Source organism: Ailuropoda melanoleuca, chromosome 2 (assembly GCF_002007445.2).
Source record: "Ailuropoda melanoleuca isolate Jingjing chromosome 2, ASM200744v2, whole genome shotgun sequence".
NCBI classification, from domain to species: Eukaryota; Metazoa; Chordata; class Mammalia; order Carnivora; family Ursidae; genus Ailuropoda; species Ailuropoda melanoleuca.
Genome location: NC_048219.1, coordinates 100,585,237 through 100,602,379, shown reverse-complemented (window position 1 = coordinate 100,602,379; position 17,143 = coordinate 100,585,237). Strand labels below are relative to the sequence as shown.

The 17,143-nt window shown below is 50.2% G+C and overlaps 1 protein-coding gene across 1 annotated transcript in view; it reads left to right on the top strand.

Moving 5' to 3' along the window:
- The window catches only part of MARCO (macrophage receptor with collagenous structure), a 50,280-nt gene extending 33,402 nt beyond the window's left edge, over positions 1-16,878 (top strand). The window contains exons 12-16 of the mRNA XM_011222833.3: positions 11,678-11,722; positions 13,411-13,509; positions 14,038-14,082; positions 14,646-14,828; positions 16,621-16,878. Of these exons, the coding sequence (XP_011221135.2) occupies positions 11,678-11,722; positions 13,411-13,509; positions 14,038-14,082; positions 14,646-14,828; positions 16,621-16,751 (503 nt within the window). The 3' untranslated portion in view covers positions 16,752-16,878. The remainder of the gene's footprint in view (positions 1-11,677; positions 11,723-13,410; positions 13,510-14,037; positions 14,083-14,645; positions 14,829-16,620) is intronic.
- The last annotated feature ends 265 nt before the right edge of the window (positions 16,879-17,143 follow it).

The following is a 17,143-nucleotide window of genomic DNA, read 5'->3' as shown; positions in this document are numbered from 1 at the left end:
TCCTAGTTCTTATGTTCCATAGATGAGAGAAATCATATGATAATTGTCTTTCTCTGCTTGACTTATTTCACTTAGCATTATCTCCTCCAGTGCCGTCCATGTTGCAGCAAATGTTGAGAATTCGTTCTTTCTGATAGCTGAGTAATATTCCATTGTATATATGGACCACAGCTTCTTAATCCAGTCATCTGTTGAAGGGCATCTCGGCTCCTTCCATGATTTGGCTATTGTGGACAATGCAGCTATGAACATTGGGGTGCATATGGCCCTTCTCTTTACTACGTCTGTATCTTTGGGGTAAACACCCAGTAGTGCAATGGCTGGGTCATAGGGTAGTTCAATTTTTAACTTTTTAAGGGACCTCCACACTGTTTTCCAGAGTGGCTGTACCAACTTGCATTCCCACCAACAATGTAGGAGGGATCCCCTTTCTCCACATCCTCTCCAACAATTGTTGTTTCTTGCCTTGTCTATCTTTGCCATTCTAACTGGCGTAAGGTGGTATCTCAGTGTGGTTTTGATTTGAATTTCCCTGATGGCTAATGATTTTGAACATTTTTTCATGTGTCTGTTAGCCATTTGTATGTCTTCATTGGAAAAGTGTCTGTTCATATCTTCTGCCCATTTTATGATTTGTTTATTTGTTTCTCGTGTATTGAGTTTGAGAAGTTCTTTGTAGATCTTGGATACCAGTCCTTTATCTGTGGTGTCCTTTGCAAATATATTCTCCCATTCCGTGGGCTGTCTCTTAGTTTTTTTGACTGTTTCCTTGGCTGTGCAGAAGCTCTTTATCCTGATAAAGTCCCATAAGTTCATTTTATCTTTTATTTCTCTTGCCTTTGGAGATGTGTCGTGAAAAAGGTTGCTCTGGCCGATGTCATAGAAGTTGTTGCCTATGTTCTCCTCTAGAATTTTGATGGATTCCTGTCTCACATTGAGGTCTTTCATCCATTTGGAGTTTATTTTTGTGTATGGTGTGAGAGAGTGGTCAAGTTTCATTCTTTTGCATGTAGCTGTCCAATTTTCCCAGCACCATTTATTGAAGAGACTGTCTTTTTTCCACCGGATGTTTTTTCCTGCTTTATCAAAGATTAGTTGCCCAAAGAGCCGAGGGTCCATTTCTGGGTTCTCTATTCTGTTCCATTGGTCCATGTGTCTGTTTTTGTGCCAGTACCATGCTGTCTTTGTGATCACAGCTTTGTAGTACAGCTCGAAATCCGGCATTGTGATGCCCCCAGCTTTGTTTTTCCTTTTCAACAGTTTCTAGGCACATTTCTTAACCGGTTGAGATTCACTGTCTTCATTTCAGAAAAGAATGGCAATTAAAATAATAATAATTAAATGACGCATATCTTGTAGGACAGTCACAAAGGCTAGAGATCATGTTTTCAAACTATCCGCCACATGGTTAAACACTAAACAAATGATAACCATTAGTATCAGTAGTATTAGTGATCCCTTAAGTTAGAAAGGGAAGGACTTCTGTTCTACGATCAGACACATCTGGGTCCTAATATGGCTCAGGGACCTGCGGCAAATGACTCCACCTTTCTGACCCTCAATTTACTCACCTGTAAAAGGGGGATAATACAAGCAACCTCCAATAAGGATTAGTTACAACACGAATAGAAGACATAAGATGCGTGGCTCTGTGCCTGCAAACACGAATATTTACATTGTAAGAGCCTGGGGTGCTTGTCTTCAGGAAGAGGGCCTCACAGGGATGTGTCAGCCATGCTCAAACACTAGAAAGGCACTTGTGGAAGAGAAAACAGACTCGTTCTGGGTGCCCAGCAATAGAATGAGGAGCGATGATCAAGGGTATCGGCAAAGCCAATTGTGCCGAGGTAAGGAAGGAAGAAGGCATTAGGACGTAGGGCTGCACAGAGTTGAACTGGGCACGCATGCGCGGGTCTCAGGGGCGGCTACCGCTGGGGCGGGGCGGAGGAAGGGCTGCAGAATTCTCCCTGGCGGGACTGAGGGAAACCTTTGCACCAAGCAGATGGTTAGACAGTTGACCTCTGAGGGTGCTGCCAAAGGCGGCCCTCTGCAGTTCTCTCTGTAACAGAAAAGGGGGGCCCAGACTTTCTCAAGGTGGCCCTGCCAGCCCCAGAGGAGGGGATGACAGCCGGGACTTTGCCCGTGGAGTCTGCGCCCTCCTGTTTCCCATCCATCCCACGCTCGCCCACCGCCACAGACACACGGCGACTCTGCACCAGGGCATGGCGCCCCCACTCCGAGTCCGACTGCAAGGGGAACTGCAGTGGTTTCCACTCCTCCTTTCCCCAAATTTCCTCTTCCAAGATCACAAGATTTCTTTCACCCACTGTTCCCCGATTCCCGGCCGGCAGATAGGACAGCGAACCAAGAGGGCCTTGCTCTGGTGGTACTGAGGTTTGGTGCTCTTTGCAGCGGACGGGTAATGCCCCTGTGAAGACCCAGGGACACATCAGTTTGCCTCACTTCGCCTTTAGCTGTGATGGGAAGGTTCGGACATCAGCCACAGCTGGAGTTCCTCTCTGGGTGCCAGGCTATAGTCGTTTCACAAAGAATGCCCGGCTTCCCAGGGCTGTCCCCTTTGATGGAGACATGGCAGTCACAGCCACACACAGCCCCACACAGACTCCGGCCCAGACCATGCTCCAGAATCCTCGTACAGCCGAGCAATTCCTATAATGTGATGGTTCTGGCCGGGCCGGAGCAATCGGGCACTAACAAATTCCTCCAGGGAAGTAATTCCTAGTCCCTTCTAACAAATGCCATTTGTCCTTTCTGCCAAAGCAGACACCCTGAATGACCAAGAACGGCCTTCGTTGGTGCTTGCCCCTGAGGCTATAAGAGATCTCGACCATAAACAAGTTCTCTTGGTGTTTTGTTTCCCATCAAGGAATAATCATCCTTCAAGTATCTAAACCAGAAAGAATCTACTTCCTAAACCTTGCCCCTAACATCAACCCCAGCTTAGACCCAGAAAGCTTTGCATGACTGGTGATTCTTTCCCTCTGCTTCAGACCATTCTGTCTCCGTTCCTGATTCACTGGAGAGAAGGCTGGTATCCCTTTGAGTCCTCCCCCTTCTCTATCAAAAAAATAATGGAATGGAGCCTTTTAACCAAATTCCACCACGCTAAGCCTACCCCAGGTCAGAAGGGGCTGCTTGGAGTGGGGCTTCGACTAGCTACCAGAACAGCAGGCGAGCCATCGGGTTGCTCCTGAGCAGACCCAGCCTGGCATGGCTAGCAGGGGCGTGTAGCCGGGTCCAAAACCAAACCCATGGATTGGGAAGGGGTTGCCAGGCCCTACTCTGCCACAAGACTCCTTTGATTGATATGCGCCGAGCAGTGGCAGAAAGTAGGAGGGAGCAGTGGAGGACCGAGGAGAGGACAGGCTGGGATGAGCCTGGAATGCTGATGACAAGTGGAAAATTTGAAACCTTGGGCACAGGAGAGGCTGTGGCTGCAGCACAGGCAGGAATCCGAGCTGCTGCAATGTTCTTCTCCCCAGCCACACCTTCTCAGCATCTGGAATCGACTTTCTGGAATATTTGGATTTCGGTTTGGAAGGCTTGAAAAATAATTCCCCAAATGTAGACACGAAAATGAGCCAGGCAGGTGCTGGTTAAGCCTGGGCTGTGGTCCCTCCCAAGGGGATCAGTGTGCTGACCAGGGTCCTGAAAGCCTGGCTGCCTGGGTCTGCCCATCAGCCAGGACAGGGGACCCTGGCCATTTTTCACAAGTTCACGTCTTGTCACCTCAAGGTGTGCTCCTTGAGGGCGGCTTTTGTATCTTCCACTTCTGGGCACCAGGTAGGAGGAGTTCAAGGAGTTCAAGGAGTTCGAGTTTGGAATTTGGGTGGGACATGTGTCAGTGGGACCTGGCAGCTGGGTTTGCCCTCCTTCTGTGCCTGACCACGACTCCTTCGTTTTTCAGGAAGCAAGGGGGACATGGGCATGAAAGGAGACACAGGGGTCATGGGACCTCCCGGAGCCCAGGGGAGTAAAGGTGATTCAGGGAAGCCAGGGCCCCCAGGTAAGAGACTGTCCCTTGGCCTGTAGGTATCCTCTTTCCCCCTGGCAGACTGAGCTATAAGGGAACAAAATCCCTAAAAGTCCTTCTTCATTTCAGGTGTGGCTGGAATTCCTGGAATGAAAGGAGATCAAGGTAAGAATGCTGGGAATCCAGATATCAGTGGAGCTGCCCTGTCCCTGGGCAAAGTCAAGTCCAGAGCATGTCTTTTATTTCATTGTAGTGTTAATGCCGAGCGCTTGGGGTCTCTGAAAACCCAGACATGCCTGAGAGGAATGGGCTTGCTTGGCATTCCGTCTTAAAGCTTCGAGGCACTCTGCCACCCAGGGGTGTGGAGTACATGTTCATGACCCAGGGTGCCTGGCGGGTCCCTAAGCCCCAGATACTGCAGAGTGATGGCCAAGATGAACAAATTGCTCAGGCTGTAACTTTTCTCCTGCTGATTAAGCTCGTTCATGGCTTCTAAAGGGAGATGATTAAAGCTGCCCAGGGAAGATATAAGGTGGTAGGAAGTACACGTGCCACTGCTGAGAAGAGAGGTGTGTTGATGGGGGGGCAGCCAGGCTCTCTGGCGACCATACCCAACCTTGCAGTTGTCACTTGCAGGACAACCTGGAGCGAAGGGTCTTCCCGGCTCTCCCGGCGCGGCAGGATCCCCAGGTGCCAAGGGTGAGCCTGGCAGCACTGGTTCCCCTGGACTAGCAGGTGAGGTTCCCGGTGCTGCGCTGGGCATGGGGAGTGATGTCTGAAGATCCACAGAGCCCAGCCCTCATGCCATCTGAGCATCTGTTGTACAGGACCACCAGGGATACCCGGGAGTCCTGGAGCCGACGGCGTGAAAGGAAGCAGGGGGGACCCAGGTAACAGAGGGTGTGGGTAGGGGGTGGGCGGGGTGCTGGGTGTCAGGGATATACAGGGAGGAGGACTGCCTCCCAGTGGGCCCACCGGAAGGAGGCAGAGGGTCTCCTGTGCTCTGGTCCCTGAGGCACCCTGATTAAGGAGGACACTTTCCTCTGCCAGGCCTGCCAGGCTTTTCGAGATCAAAGCCCTAGGGCTGTCCTCTCTCTGCCCAGGGTCCCTGAAAGGCCCCAATGCTATGACCAAACCTCCACCATTAAAGGGAAGAGAAGGGCAGTTGGCTCACGTTTTCTCCTGGCCTGCCTCCCAGATGTGTACATAGTTTCTATTCTCTCCAGCTAACCTGCAATGGGGCCCCAAGGGTCAGGGCTCTGGATTTGGGCAAGGGGGTCAAGAAACCCCCTCTTGCACATTCTTGCAAAGGGGCTCAGGCTGGGAGGACCCACAGTAACCAAACTCACTGTGCCTACTCTATAAACCTTCATGTCAGCTTGGTCTACATTATAAACCATTGTGCCAACTTAGTCTAGGTTATAAGCCAGCAAACCAAAGTGGTCTACTTTATAAACCTCTACGCCAATTTTGTCTAGTCACTAAGTAAGTCTGAGCAGTGGTCTAGAAAGTCTGGGCCACTGTGTTGGGTGCTGGGCACCATGATGCATAAGACCTGCTTCCTGCCCTCACGCATACAGATCGGTGCAGGAGAAAGGTAGACAGACGGTTGCCAGACTGTGCCAGGCACACTCTGTCGTGGGCTGTTGCATGGAGAAGGGCCGAATGCCCTTTAGAAATCCAAGTGCAGCCCAGAGGTGTTGTAACAGTGCAAGGTCGGGAGAGTGGGCTGTGCAGCTGCCTAGGATGGTGTGAACAGTCTGCCGCAGCCCCTCGTCTGCCAGAGCAGAAGGTCATGCGGTGTTAGACAGCCTGATGGCCTCATGCAGAGCTGTGTGCAGACCCACACCAGAGGCAAGTCCTCTCAGGCCTCATTGATCAAGCAGTTGACTGATGGATGGATTGGTTCCTTAAACAAATGTGACTTAACTCAGCTAAATGCTTCAGTCTCACAGTGTGCCCTGTCTGGTAGGGGTGGCAAAAGGCAGAGCAGCACAGGAGTGAGTCAGCTTGAGCTGAGTCTGGTGAAATGAGTGGAGCCTGGCCATGGGGAGGAGGGGGAGGGAAATCCAGAGAGAGGGAACAGAGCAGGCGAAGTCATGGAGGAATGAAGGATGGCTCTGTAGGTTGCTGTCCCTGGTGTCCAGGGTTGGGATGTGAGAGAGGGTCAGGAGCTCTGGCTGGAGGGATGGGTAGGGGCCACGTCCTGGCTGGCCCTGAACTCTGGGCCTTCAACTGCTGGGGTTTTCCTGAAGATTATTTGGAACTATGGCACAGGCAGCTGTGCTTCCAGCCCATCCAGTCTCGGAGCTGATTTCTTTTTCATGGACTGTGTGTCAGTGCAGGCCGGGGATCTGCTACCTGATGCCATGTAGATGTCCCCTGAAGGCACCCAGCACGGTTTCACCTTCTGGGTGTGGTGGTCAGATGTCCCTGCCTTGTTGGCTGCCTCCTGATCTTAAATATTTTCACCTTCCTTGGTCCCAGATCTTAGGGGGTCTGACTTTAGGGTCTGAGGCTGCCCTACCCCTGAGTTTTCTGCTTGACTTCATAGTGATGACAGCTTTCATCCCTCAGTTATAAACAATGAGTCTCTCTCCCCACCCTTCCCCACCCTCCCCCCATTGCCAGACTGATGGTTCTTAACTAAGCAAGGATATCAGGGTAAACATGATTTTATCCACAAGGAACTCTGTGCCTACTCCCCAGGTCCCCAGCCTGTGTCTCCCACTGTCTGAGGGTAGGGGATTTTGCCCTGTACTCCATGCCTAGAGCCCCTCCTGATAATGAGCATTTCCATGACAACCCAGTGGGCTAAGCACTCTCGTTAGTGCTATTTCACAGTGACTTGCCCACACTTGAGGAGCCAGGAGGAGGCACAGCCAGGGCTGGAATACTAGCCTGGCCGGCCCAAAGCCTGGGGCCTTATCCATTACAATCTGTCATGCTGTCTCCCTCCCCAGGCAGCCTGAAAATACCCCCTACCCCCATCAGGCATTCTGATGAATGACACCTTCTCTCTCCATTCCAAGTCAGGAAGGATTTGAGCTGAGGCTACAGCAGGCCCTTCCATTCCGAGAAGGAAACATGATGTTCTCAGGCTCAGTTATGGCTCTTCATTATTTACCCCAAAACCCACCTCCCTTATAGCACAGAGACCTTTGGCCCATAGCCCAGGGATTATTTTAACCCCATTATCAAGTTCCCATATATTTGTTGAGCACCTTTTTGGGGGAATCTCCATCAATCAGGCCTAGTGGTGAATACCAACGAGGTAAATTCTGATGGTTATGCCTTAATTCCGGCTACCCAAGTAAACATGGTGATTACATTTTCAATTTGGAGCATGTGATGATTACAACTTCTGTAAAATTGCATAGGTTTCCCACACAAATCCAAATGCTTGTCTCGATCTAGTGGCTAATGGTCCCATCACAAGAGGGAATTCCCACAGGTCCATAATCTGGCTGCACACAGGCAGGTCTAGATAACATCCCAAAGTCAGAGGTTTATGAACTCTTGGAGAGGCTAGATTTCTCAAGTTGGAAAAGGAAGGATGGGTGGTGATGATGGAAGATAATGCATACTTTTCCATGTCAGGACATTGGTATTCCCCAAACTAGAGGTAGCATGGTGTTTGTCCAGATTTGATCGTATTAAGCCAGTTTTTCAAACCAATGTATTTCCTATTTTGTAAATAAAATCGTTAATCTCTCAAGAGATTATCTAGCCTCCCTGGATGAAAACAGAGAAATTATAGTGCCTTGGCTTGACCTAGGTTAACAGCCAGATCCCATTATCATGCATTAATTATTAAAAAAAAAAAGAAGTCTGTTTATGATTAACAATGCCTCTGGGTCAGGCGCTGTGTTTGGGGTTTACTCCTATGATCTTAGCTCATCTGTCTGCACCCCTCAGTTTCATCACCACACTACCTCATGGCTGAGGCAGCAAACACTACCCGAAGGTGAACCCTGTCCTCGGGGTCTCACAGTTAATATACTCTAAATCTTAATCCCAAAGTCAGATCCCAAAGTTTGCTTCTCCAGACTGTGTTGTATAGAATAACATAGAGAAGTTATTCTAGAGAAGTCAGAATCGCCCGCACTTCCCATTCCACAGCAGACGGGTTAATCTCTTAGTCACCAAATCCTTCTGTTGTGGACGGTTGCTTACCATACCCCAGCCCATTCAGGTGGAACATCTCCCCATCTCCCCGTGCTGACACCTCCTGAAAGAAAGCAGCCATCTCAGATTAAAGATGGTGACAAGGAAAGTTTTTTCGTTCTGTTGGGAAGACAAACCGCGACGTATTACGTAGGGCATTATCACACAGCAGGACTTTCTCCAGAGGTCATTTCCTTCACCATTCACAAAACAGCATTTTATCAAAACCCCCCCCCAAAGCTTAGTTTTTTTCTAACCTTTGATCTTTCAAAGGATTACAAAAGTACTTGATTTGAGGGGGGGGGGAAGACTGCAAGAAACAAGAAACCCCACAAAAATTAATTTTAGCTCTAAATCCCTTAGCCATTTCAAAGCTTGTTGGGCAATGACGAAGGGCTCACTTCCTCCTGTGGTCTTGGCATTTCGCTTTCTACCATCCCACCTTAGGAAATGACGTTAGAAGCAGCCAAAACATTTAAGCTCCAAAGCACCGATCTGATCAGAAGGTCTGCATCTCAGCAGCCTTCCTGTCTAAAATACGACAAGAATCTGAATTTTCTATGTCCTTTTATTTTCCTCTTGAGGCAAAGCCAAAATGCAAATAACCTGAAATCCATTTTCTCATCTGTATGTGAAGACATTTTACTTTGAAGGTAAGCAACAGTGAGTAATTCATAATAGCAATTAAGCCCTATATTGTGAATATAATTTCTCAGTTCATTCCAGTCCCCATATCGAAGTCCTGAGTTCGTCCCAGAATTTATGAAGTTCTACCAACTCACATTTCTAAGTTGCCATTTATAAAACCTGTCCTGATTTTCCTCTAAATCTCTCAGAGATATCTGCAAAAGTTAACACACGTCCCAATTTTGGTCCCCAACCCGCCATCTTACTTCTTGCCACATAGCGGTCTGTCAGTTATTAAACGCATCCTTACTTTGTCAGGCTGCACTTAGCTTGTATGTCAAGTTGCTACTTAAGGAGTTTCCTAATGTACTGGAAATTTCTACGTTCAATCAGAGCTTGAAGACCTGCTCCCCAGCTTGCCCCGGGCCTGAGTTTCCTCCTCTGTGGAATGTGAGGAATAGTCTAGAATAATATCCAGGTCCCTGCTAGCTTGACAGTACTCTGGGTTTGAAACTGGCAATTTCCCCTCAGAGCAGGAACATTCTAAGATTTTAGGCAAAACACCAGCTGAACACTAAACAATAAGGAGACGTGATTTCTAACGAAACAGTTTTCTTGGCAGAAAATAATTTCTCTAAATAAATACTTTGCAAATAAATATTTTGGGTCCCTTCAGCTTGATACGTGTGCGATACCCAAAAAAACCCAGTTAGCTGTGGTTTAGAGGAGAAACCAGCGTTTGTTTGCCTCAGAGACAGGAAGGCTGCTGGAAGAAGGTGAGCTGGGAGCTGGTCCTTAAAGCGTCAGTGAGATTTGTTTAGGGCAGGGCTACTCAAAATGTGGTCTGTGGACCAGCAGCATCAACACCACCTGGGAACCTGTTAGAAATGCAGCATCTCAGATCCACTGACTTGGAAACTCTGGGGTGGAGACTGACAAGCCGCTAGCCCGGTGCAGGAGATTCTGATTCGCCCCTAGTTCCACTATTCATTTAGGGGAGAGGGTTGGCCCAAGGGGGGCTGGGAGTGTCTTTGGAACCAGGTGGAAACAGCCCGAGTGGAAACTCCAGGACGGTGTGAGCTGCCATGCTAATGGGACATAGGGAGCTACAGCACTCGGTGGGAGGCCAAACCTGGGTTACAACCCAACTTCATCACTCCGCCCCTGTGTGACTTTAGATAAATCACCTAGCATCTGTGACTGTGGACTTCCTTCTCTTCTGTATAAAGGGAAATGGATCTACCTTGCAGGGCAGCTGAAAGGTGGAATGAGGGTGTGTATAAAGCCCCTAGCAGTGTGCCTGGCTCAGCTGATTCCCCTGGAGGGAGGGGCTGGGAAGGAGGCTGTGAAAAAGAGTTGGGGGTGAAGATCAGACCATGGGGACCGTGGACCTCGTGAATAGGGGAGTCCCTGTGATTCCTGTCTGAGCAGGCTGTGGTTGTCATTTGGTGCTTTGGGGACAGCTGGAGATGGGCACTGCTTTGGGAGGTGACAATAAAGGGAGGTCACAGGGTCTGGGATCCCTGAACCTGGTTTCCAGGGACAGACTCTTAAGGTAGAGATTTCTGCAATATGGCGCTCTCTAGGCAGCAGACAGAGGGCCAAGGGTCAAGGTATGGACTGTTTCTCTATTTACTAACAGCCAAAGACAGATTTCTGAGTGTGGCTGCTGCTCTCCGGTCTTGATACATGCAATTCAGAGGACTATCAGCAGAGGAAACCTGTGCTGTCTCTGCTGGGCCACCTCAGGTCACCAGCGAACAATTAGGGGGCTTGTTGGGCATTGAGCCTGGAGCTCATGTGGGCCAGGGTCCGAGGTGCTCCGCCTGGAGGGGAGACAGACGCACGCACACGCGGGCTGTGGGGTCTCTGTGGCAGCATTTACTGAGCAAGGGCCAGACACGAGGCTCGGCGCATGACGCAGAGGACATTTCAGTCCCACGACCGCCCCCAAGGTGGCCAGGAGACTCAGAGCAGGAAAGTGAGGCCCCCGGAGGGCAGCACCTTGCTCAAGGTCACAGAGGCAGATGCCAGCCCAGGCCGGCTGACTCCGGCCACCTTGCCGCCTTGGGAGGAAGGACGCCATCCACAGGCAAGGCCAGAGAAGGCTTCGTAGTCAAGTGACCTGGGACATCTTAGCAGGTCTTCCAGGCTTGATCTGAGTTCTCCAGGGGACAGGAGGGGTGAGGCATTCTAAAAGAGGGACCAGAGCAGGTTCAAACGGCCCGTGGTGGGCTGGGGTCTGCCTGCCAGGGTCTGACCTCTGAGGTGCCTTCCGCTCTTGGAAGCAGCTCACTGAGGCTCAGTTCTGTCCCATGCCTCACATGAGGGGCTGAACTAGTTGCCCTCTCAGATCCTTCCAGGGCGTCCTGCTTTTCTGGTGACCAGGTCTGCAGTAGCCGCTCTGAGCTCCTGGGGCTTCTGGCCTAGCCACACGAAGCGATGGAGCCTCTGCTGTGGGTGAGGGCCGCCCGACACTCCTGGGGGCCAAGGGGTCCCCTCCACAGTCTTCTGGAAATAAAGATGACTTTCTTTTCAATATCTCACTTCTTTTCCAATAAAATGAAGGCAGGAAGGAATGGGATTGGATTTATATACCGAGTCAGGCTATCATCGGACAAAGAAGGCCAGCCAGTAAATCCAGAGTCCGTCTGTCTGTCTAACTCCGACTTTCATCTGCTACCTTTCTACTTCGCCCCAACACATGTCCCCATTTATCTGCGGTCTGTCTCCTTTTATGCTCTGCTAAGGAGGCTTTAAACAATCTTGGAGAACCAATGTATCTTTCCATCTGCATTAATCAGACAAAAGATAGAGGTTGTCTAAGATTAAAAGTGTCTAATATCTAAGTTTTATTATCTCCCCCCCCTTCTTGTATTTCGATCTTAGGACTTCAAGGACAGAAAGGAACAAAAGGAGAATCGGGAGTTCCAGGTAAAGGGCCGACTTCATTTTAATTTCTCAGAATGATGCCTGGAAAGGCTCGTGCTCAGAGGGCAGATCTTGTTAACTTGGAACGTGCGTCAGTAACCTTCCCCCAGCGCGGTCGGGGCCCACGCCTGTGTGAGGCTAAGACTCCAGGCCTCTGTCCCTCAAGCCTCAGAGTCTTCCCTGAAAACCTGGAGAAGGACAGAACTCAATGACCTGAGGCAGTAGAGGGAGGGGCCGAGCTGAGGGTGGAGAAGGGGGAAGAAGGGGCTGGAGACCCGGCGGTCAGCTGGTGGCTTCCGGCCGTGCAGCTTCCGTGGAGCTGACAGCCTTCCCCTCCAGGTCCCAGGTCCCCGGCTGCAAGGCCTCAATCTGCCTCCCCATGCCTGCATTGGTCCATCTCCGTCCTCCATTCCCCTGAAACTCCTCCCGTCCTCCTCCTGCTCCTTGCCGCTGGCCTGTTATGATCACTTCAGTTTTCCAAGCCCCTGCCCGTGGTCCATCCCCGAGGGCAGTGCTTCCCACAGAGCACTTCTAGTCTCCACAGCCCTGCCCTGATGTGTGCCAGCGTGAAACTTCTCAGACACATTTCTTTTTTTTTTTTTTTGAAATCAAAAGCTCATTTTTAAATTTTATTTTATTTTATTATATTATGTTAATCACCATACAGTACATCCCCAGATTCCGATGTAAAGTTTGATGCTTCATTAGTTGCGTATAACACCCAGTGCACCATGCAATACGTGCCCTCCTTACTACCCATCACCAGTCTATCCCATTCCCCCACCCCCTCCCCTCTGAAGTCTTCAGTTTGTTTCTCATAGTCCATAGTCTCTCATGTTTCATTCCCCCTTCTGATTACCCCCCTTTTCTTTATCCCTTTCTTCCCCTACCGATCATCCTAGTTCTTATGTTCCATAGATGAGAGAAATCATATGATAATTGTCTTTCTCTGCTTGACTTATTTCACTTAGCATTATCTCCTCCAGTGCCGTCCATGTTGCAGCAAATGTTGAGAATTCGTTCTTTCTGATAGCTGAGTAATATTCCATTGTATATATGGACCACAGCTTCTTAATCCAGTCATCTGTTGAAGGGCATCTCGGCTCCTTCCATGATTTGGCTATTGTGGACAATGCAGCTATGAACATTGGGGTGCATATGGCCCTTCTCTTTACTACGCTCAGACACATTTCTTGAACTGTCTGTTTTCCTCCTGAGTCGGATATTCGGTTCCTATTTGAACTTCCTAAAGGAGATCTCGAGGCCTAGAAACATTCTAGCAAGTTCTCCCACAAAAGGCCAGAACTTCCACACAATTACATGGTCTGATGAGGACCAAATCTNAGAAACATTCTAGCAAGTTCTCCCACAAAAGGCCAGAACTTCCACACAATTACATGGTCTGATGAGGACCAACCACCTCTGGAATCCTGTGAGCTGTTTTTACCTGTGTGTTGTCAACCAGCATTCATGTGAGAGCCAGTGGGGAGATCAGAGCAGTACCCAGCACCCCCGCCCTCACCACCTTGCACAGGTAGACCAAGGGCACAGGCTGAATGTCCAAGCAGCCCCTTCATGGCGGTGGGGAACGTGCTGGTCGAGGACAAGCCAGTCATTAAAGACCAAGGCCCTTGGTCCCCCTAGAAAAGCAGAACAGAACATCGGACTAAAGAGGTCTCTCTCCTCTCCAGGCCCTGCGGGCATGAAGGGAGAAAAGGGGACACAGGGCCTGGTAGGCCTCTCGGGTGCGCCTGGACTGAAAGGCCAAAAGGGAGAGCCAGGAGCGAAAGGTAAGGCCTCAGGCTGTGATTTGTGGGTTCTAAGGAGAGGCCCTGTGGTAAGGGCTTTGGGAGTTCGTGGAACCAGAGGGGTTGAGGGTTATTGGCTCCCTGGACAAGTTCTGTGCTGGGATGGCCCTCAGCCCCGAGCACACGGAAGGGAGCGAGGCACGGCCTGGGCATCCAGAGGGGCAGACACGTGAACGTGTGCTTGCACGAAGCCCAGCCGTGCCCTGGCCACAGGAGCTTTCCACAAACGAGATGCTTCCCGCTCCCCGTCTCTCACCTGTTCACTGCTCCTCACTGATCTAGCTTAAACCCTTCCTGCTCTAGGGCAGGCCTCATTCGTCCTGCTCAACCAGTAGTGCTCATGGTACATCCAGTCCCCATCATGCCAGGTCACGGGCAAAGCTGGAGGAGAGAATCTGACCTCCCCACCCCCACCCGCCTCCCTACTGCTGGCAAAGAAGGGTGAAGGCAGCCTGGCTTGGTTTCCTTTAAATTGTGTGGGTTCTTTTTTGTTTTTTCCCCTTGTGACAGGATCTTCTGGAGCGAAGGGACTACAGGGAGAAAAAGGTCAAAAAGGTAATTATTATTTCTATTCTCTTTAATGTGTGCCTTCAAGGGAACTCTGTGCTTGAAAACTGTAGGTGTGGCGGGGGAGAGACCCTGTTTCTCAGAGAAATCCCTCATTTTGGGAAACGCTAACAGACTCATCCTTTGACTAAGCCTGCCCAGGACTGACTACAGAGAGCCACAGCACAACTGTTTAGCTCCCATCCCCTTTCCCCTCCCCCCTTCCTTCCTTTCTTGTTCCCTCCCTCCCTCCCTGCCCTCCTTCCCCCTCTCCCTCCCTCCTTTTTTTCCCTCCTTCCATGTTCCCCTCTGCTTTTCCTCTTCTTCTCCCCACAAGACAAGGCAAGATGTGGCCGGCTGGCTATGCAGGACCAGCCACAGCTGGATGGAGGCTACTCACTGGGTTGTGTTGCTGCCACACGCAGAATGTTCCCGGCTCTGGTGACAGCCAAGCAGGGGGACTCCCCCTGCCCCAGAATGAGAGAACTTCCAACAGTGAAAAGGCAGAGCCTGCATCCACACAAAGCCCTAGGCTGCTCTCTTCACCTGTCCCACGGATGTCTTTCACCCAGGTGAAAGGGCTTCGATGGAGAGCGTCCGGATTATCGGCACTAGGAACAGAGGCCGGGCTGAGGTTTACTATAATGGTGTCTGGGGGACAATCTGTGATGACAGCTGGGACGATTCAGATGCCACTGTCTTCTGCCGCATGCTGGGCTACTCCAGGGGAACCGCCCTTACCGGAATGGTACCTGGTGAGTGGGTCCTCAGCCACTTTCCTGGAGCTTTTCCTTTGGTTGCAAGGACTCAGTGAGTTTGGGTTAAAAGCAAAGGATTGGTTTAAGAAACTGAAAAGTCCTGTTGCTCAGTGCCCCGGGGTGCCATCCGTACAGGCTGGCCATCCCAGGACAAAGAAGACCTGGACAGCAAAGGCTGGGCTGGGGCTCTGGCTGACCTGGCATGGGTCACTGTGCAGCTTGCGAAGCCATTCTGCTCCATGGCCAAGGGTATCTGTGAGCCGTGGCTCTCTGAAGGACAGTGAGGTGCCAATCCTGGAAGAACAGAAAAGTCGCAGGGTGGGCAAACACGGGTGTCATCTCAGCTATCTGGAAACTAGACACCAGGATGGCCTATATCTTTCAGCAAAAGGTTCAAACTTTCAAAAAAGTAGTTAAATCCCCAGGTTGAGACTGTTTCTTTGGCCACAAGAGCTGACCTGGCAGGGACACTAGGCCGCCTTCTCCTGCCCCCACCCCTAAACACTCTCTGCCTTTACTCCACTTTACAGTGCCTACCTGTTTTTTAAACCTGAGTTCCAGTTGGATTGTAAAACTCCTTGAAAGTATATATTTTCCTCATATAGATTACACTTACATAGATTGCTACACTGTAAACTGTGTGTAAAAGTGTCAATTACTGTAGCCAAATACAGATCTTTCTGGATTTACTATGGGTTTACATCTCAATAACCACGTAGTAATTTGAAAACATTGTGTTGAAAATGCATCTAATACCCCTCACCTACCAGACATCACAGCTTAGCCTCCTCTACCTTAAGGGTGCTCAGAACATCGACACTAGCCCACAGTTAAGCAAAATCATCTAACACGAAACCTACTTATAATAAAGTGTCGACCAGCCCATGTCATTGACTCAATACTGTACTGAAAGTGACAAACAGCATGGCGGTCTGGGTACAGAATGGTTGTACGTGTACCGTGTACGGGTTGTTTGCTCTCGTGATCACCTGGCTGACTGGGAGCTTCTTCTGCCCAGCATCACAAGAGAGCATCGTCCCACATATCCCTAGCCTGGGAAAAGATCACAATTCAAAATTCCAAGTATGATTGCACCATCGTAAACTTGGAATATCATAAATCAAACCATCTTAAGTTGGGACAATCTGTCATCCTGCTGTTTCCCCCTGTTCTGTTGATCTGAAATCAGTTACAACAGAAGGAGGGGATTTGGAGGAATGTGGGAATGCTTTCGAACCAGAGGACGGCCTGGTTCAAAGGGCATTTGAGGAAGGTGGGTAAGGCAGCAGGGAATAAGCAGGAAAGAGACAAACACTGGGAGGCCCCCAGGAGGCCCCCTGGGTAGTGCAGTCGTTAAGCGTCTGCCTTCAGCTCAGGGCATGATCCCGGTGTTCCAGGATCGAGCCCCACATCGGGCTCCCCCTCTGGGAGCCTGCTTCTTCCTCTCCCACTCTTCTGCTGTGCTCCCTCTCTCGCTGGCTGTCTCTCTGTCACATAAATAAAAATAAAATCTTTAAAACAAATTTTAAAAAAAGGAAATTTCAAACAGTGCACAGATTAAGTATTAATAATATAAAATAGATTATATATCTTAACCTACGTCATCTAATCTTTGGATGAGACTTTTGTTAAAGGGCAAGAAGAAGGGAGGCAGAATCATGGCAGGAGAGTAGACTGGCCATCAGCACCTTGGGCCCGAGTGGAGGTGAGGGAAATTGGCAGTCTACCCCAAATGCAAGTTTGGCCCTAACCCTGCTCTCCTCTTTCTCCCTGCTTTCCCTATATCCAGGCCAAGGGGAGATCTTGCTGGACGACGTTGCCTGTCGAGGGACAGAGATGAGCCTCTGGTACTGCCAAAAGAGCAACTGGGGCTCTCACAACTGCAACCACAACGAGGACGCGGGCGTGGAGTGCAGATGACCCCCCACAGCCCATCCACGGCACTGCGCCCAAAGTGCAGACACAGAGGCTCAGCTCCCCTGGGGAGGGCCAGCACTCTCTGAGGGGTCCCTCTGGGGCAGGGTCACGAATAAAGCTCAAAGCACTACCCGGTAATGTCTTTGGCTGTGGCTGAAATCACTTGTTCATATGTTCCGTCCCTTATTGATGAGCCCACTCGATGGGCACATTTCACCGAGTTCTCACAGGGGGACAGTTCCACTGTCCCCCTCTCAACTTAAGGGGGAGGGTGGGCTAGAGGGGGGCCCAAATGCGATGTGGAAAGTGAAGAGTGCCTATAGTCAAAACGGGGCGGGTGTGACCATCCCTTCCCCTTGAGCCCCGGCACTGGAGTTGTTCGCCAGCAAATGGGG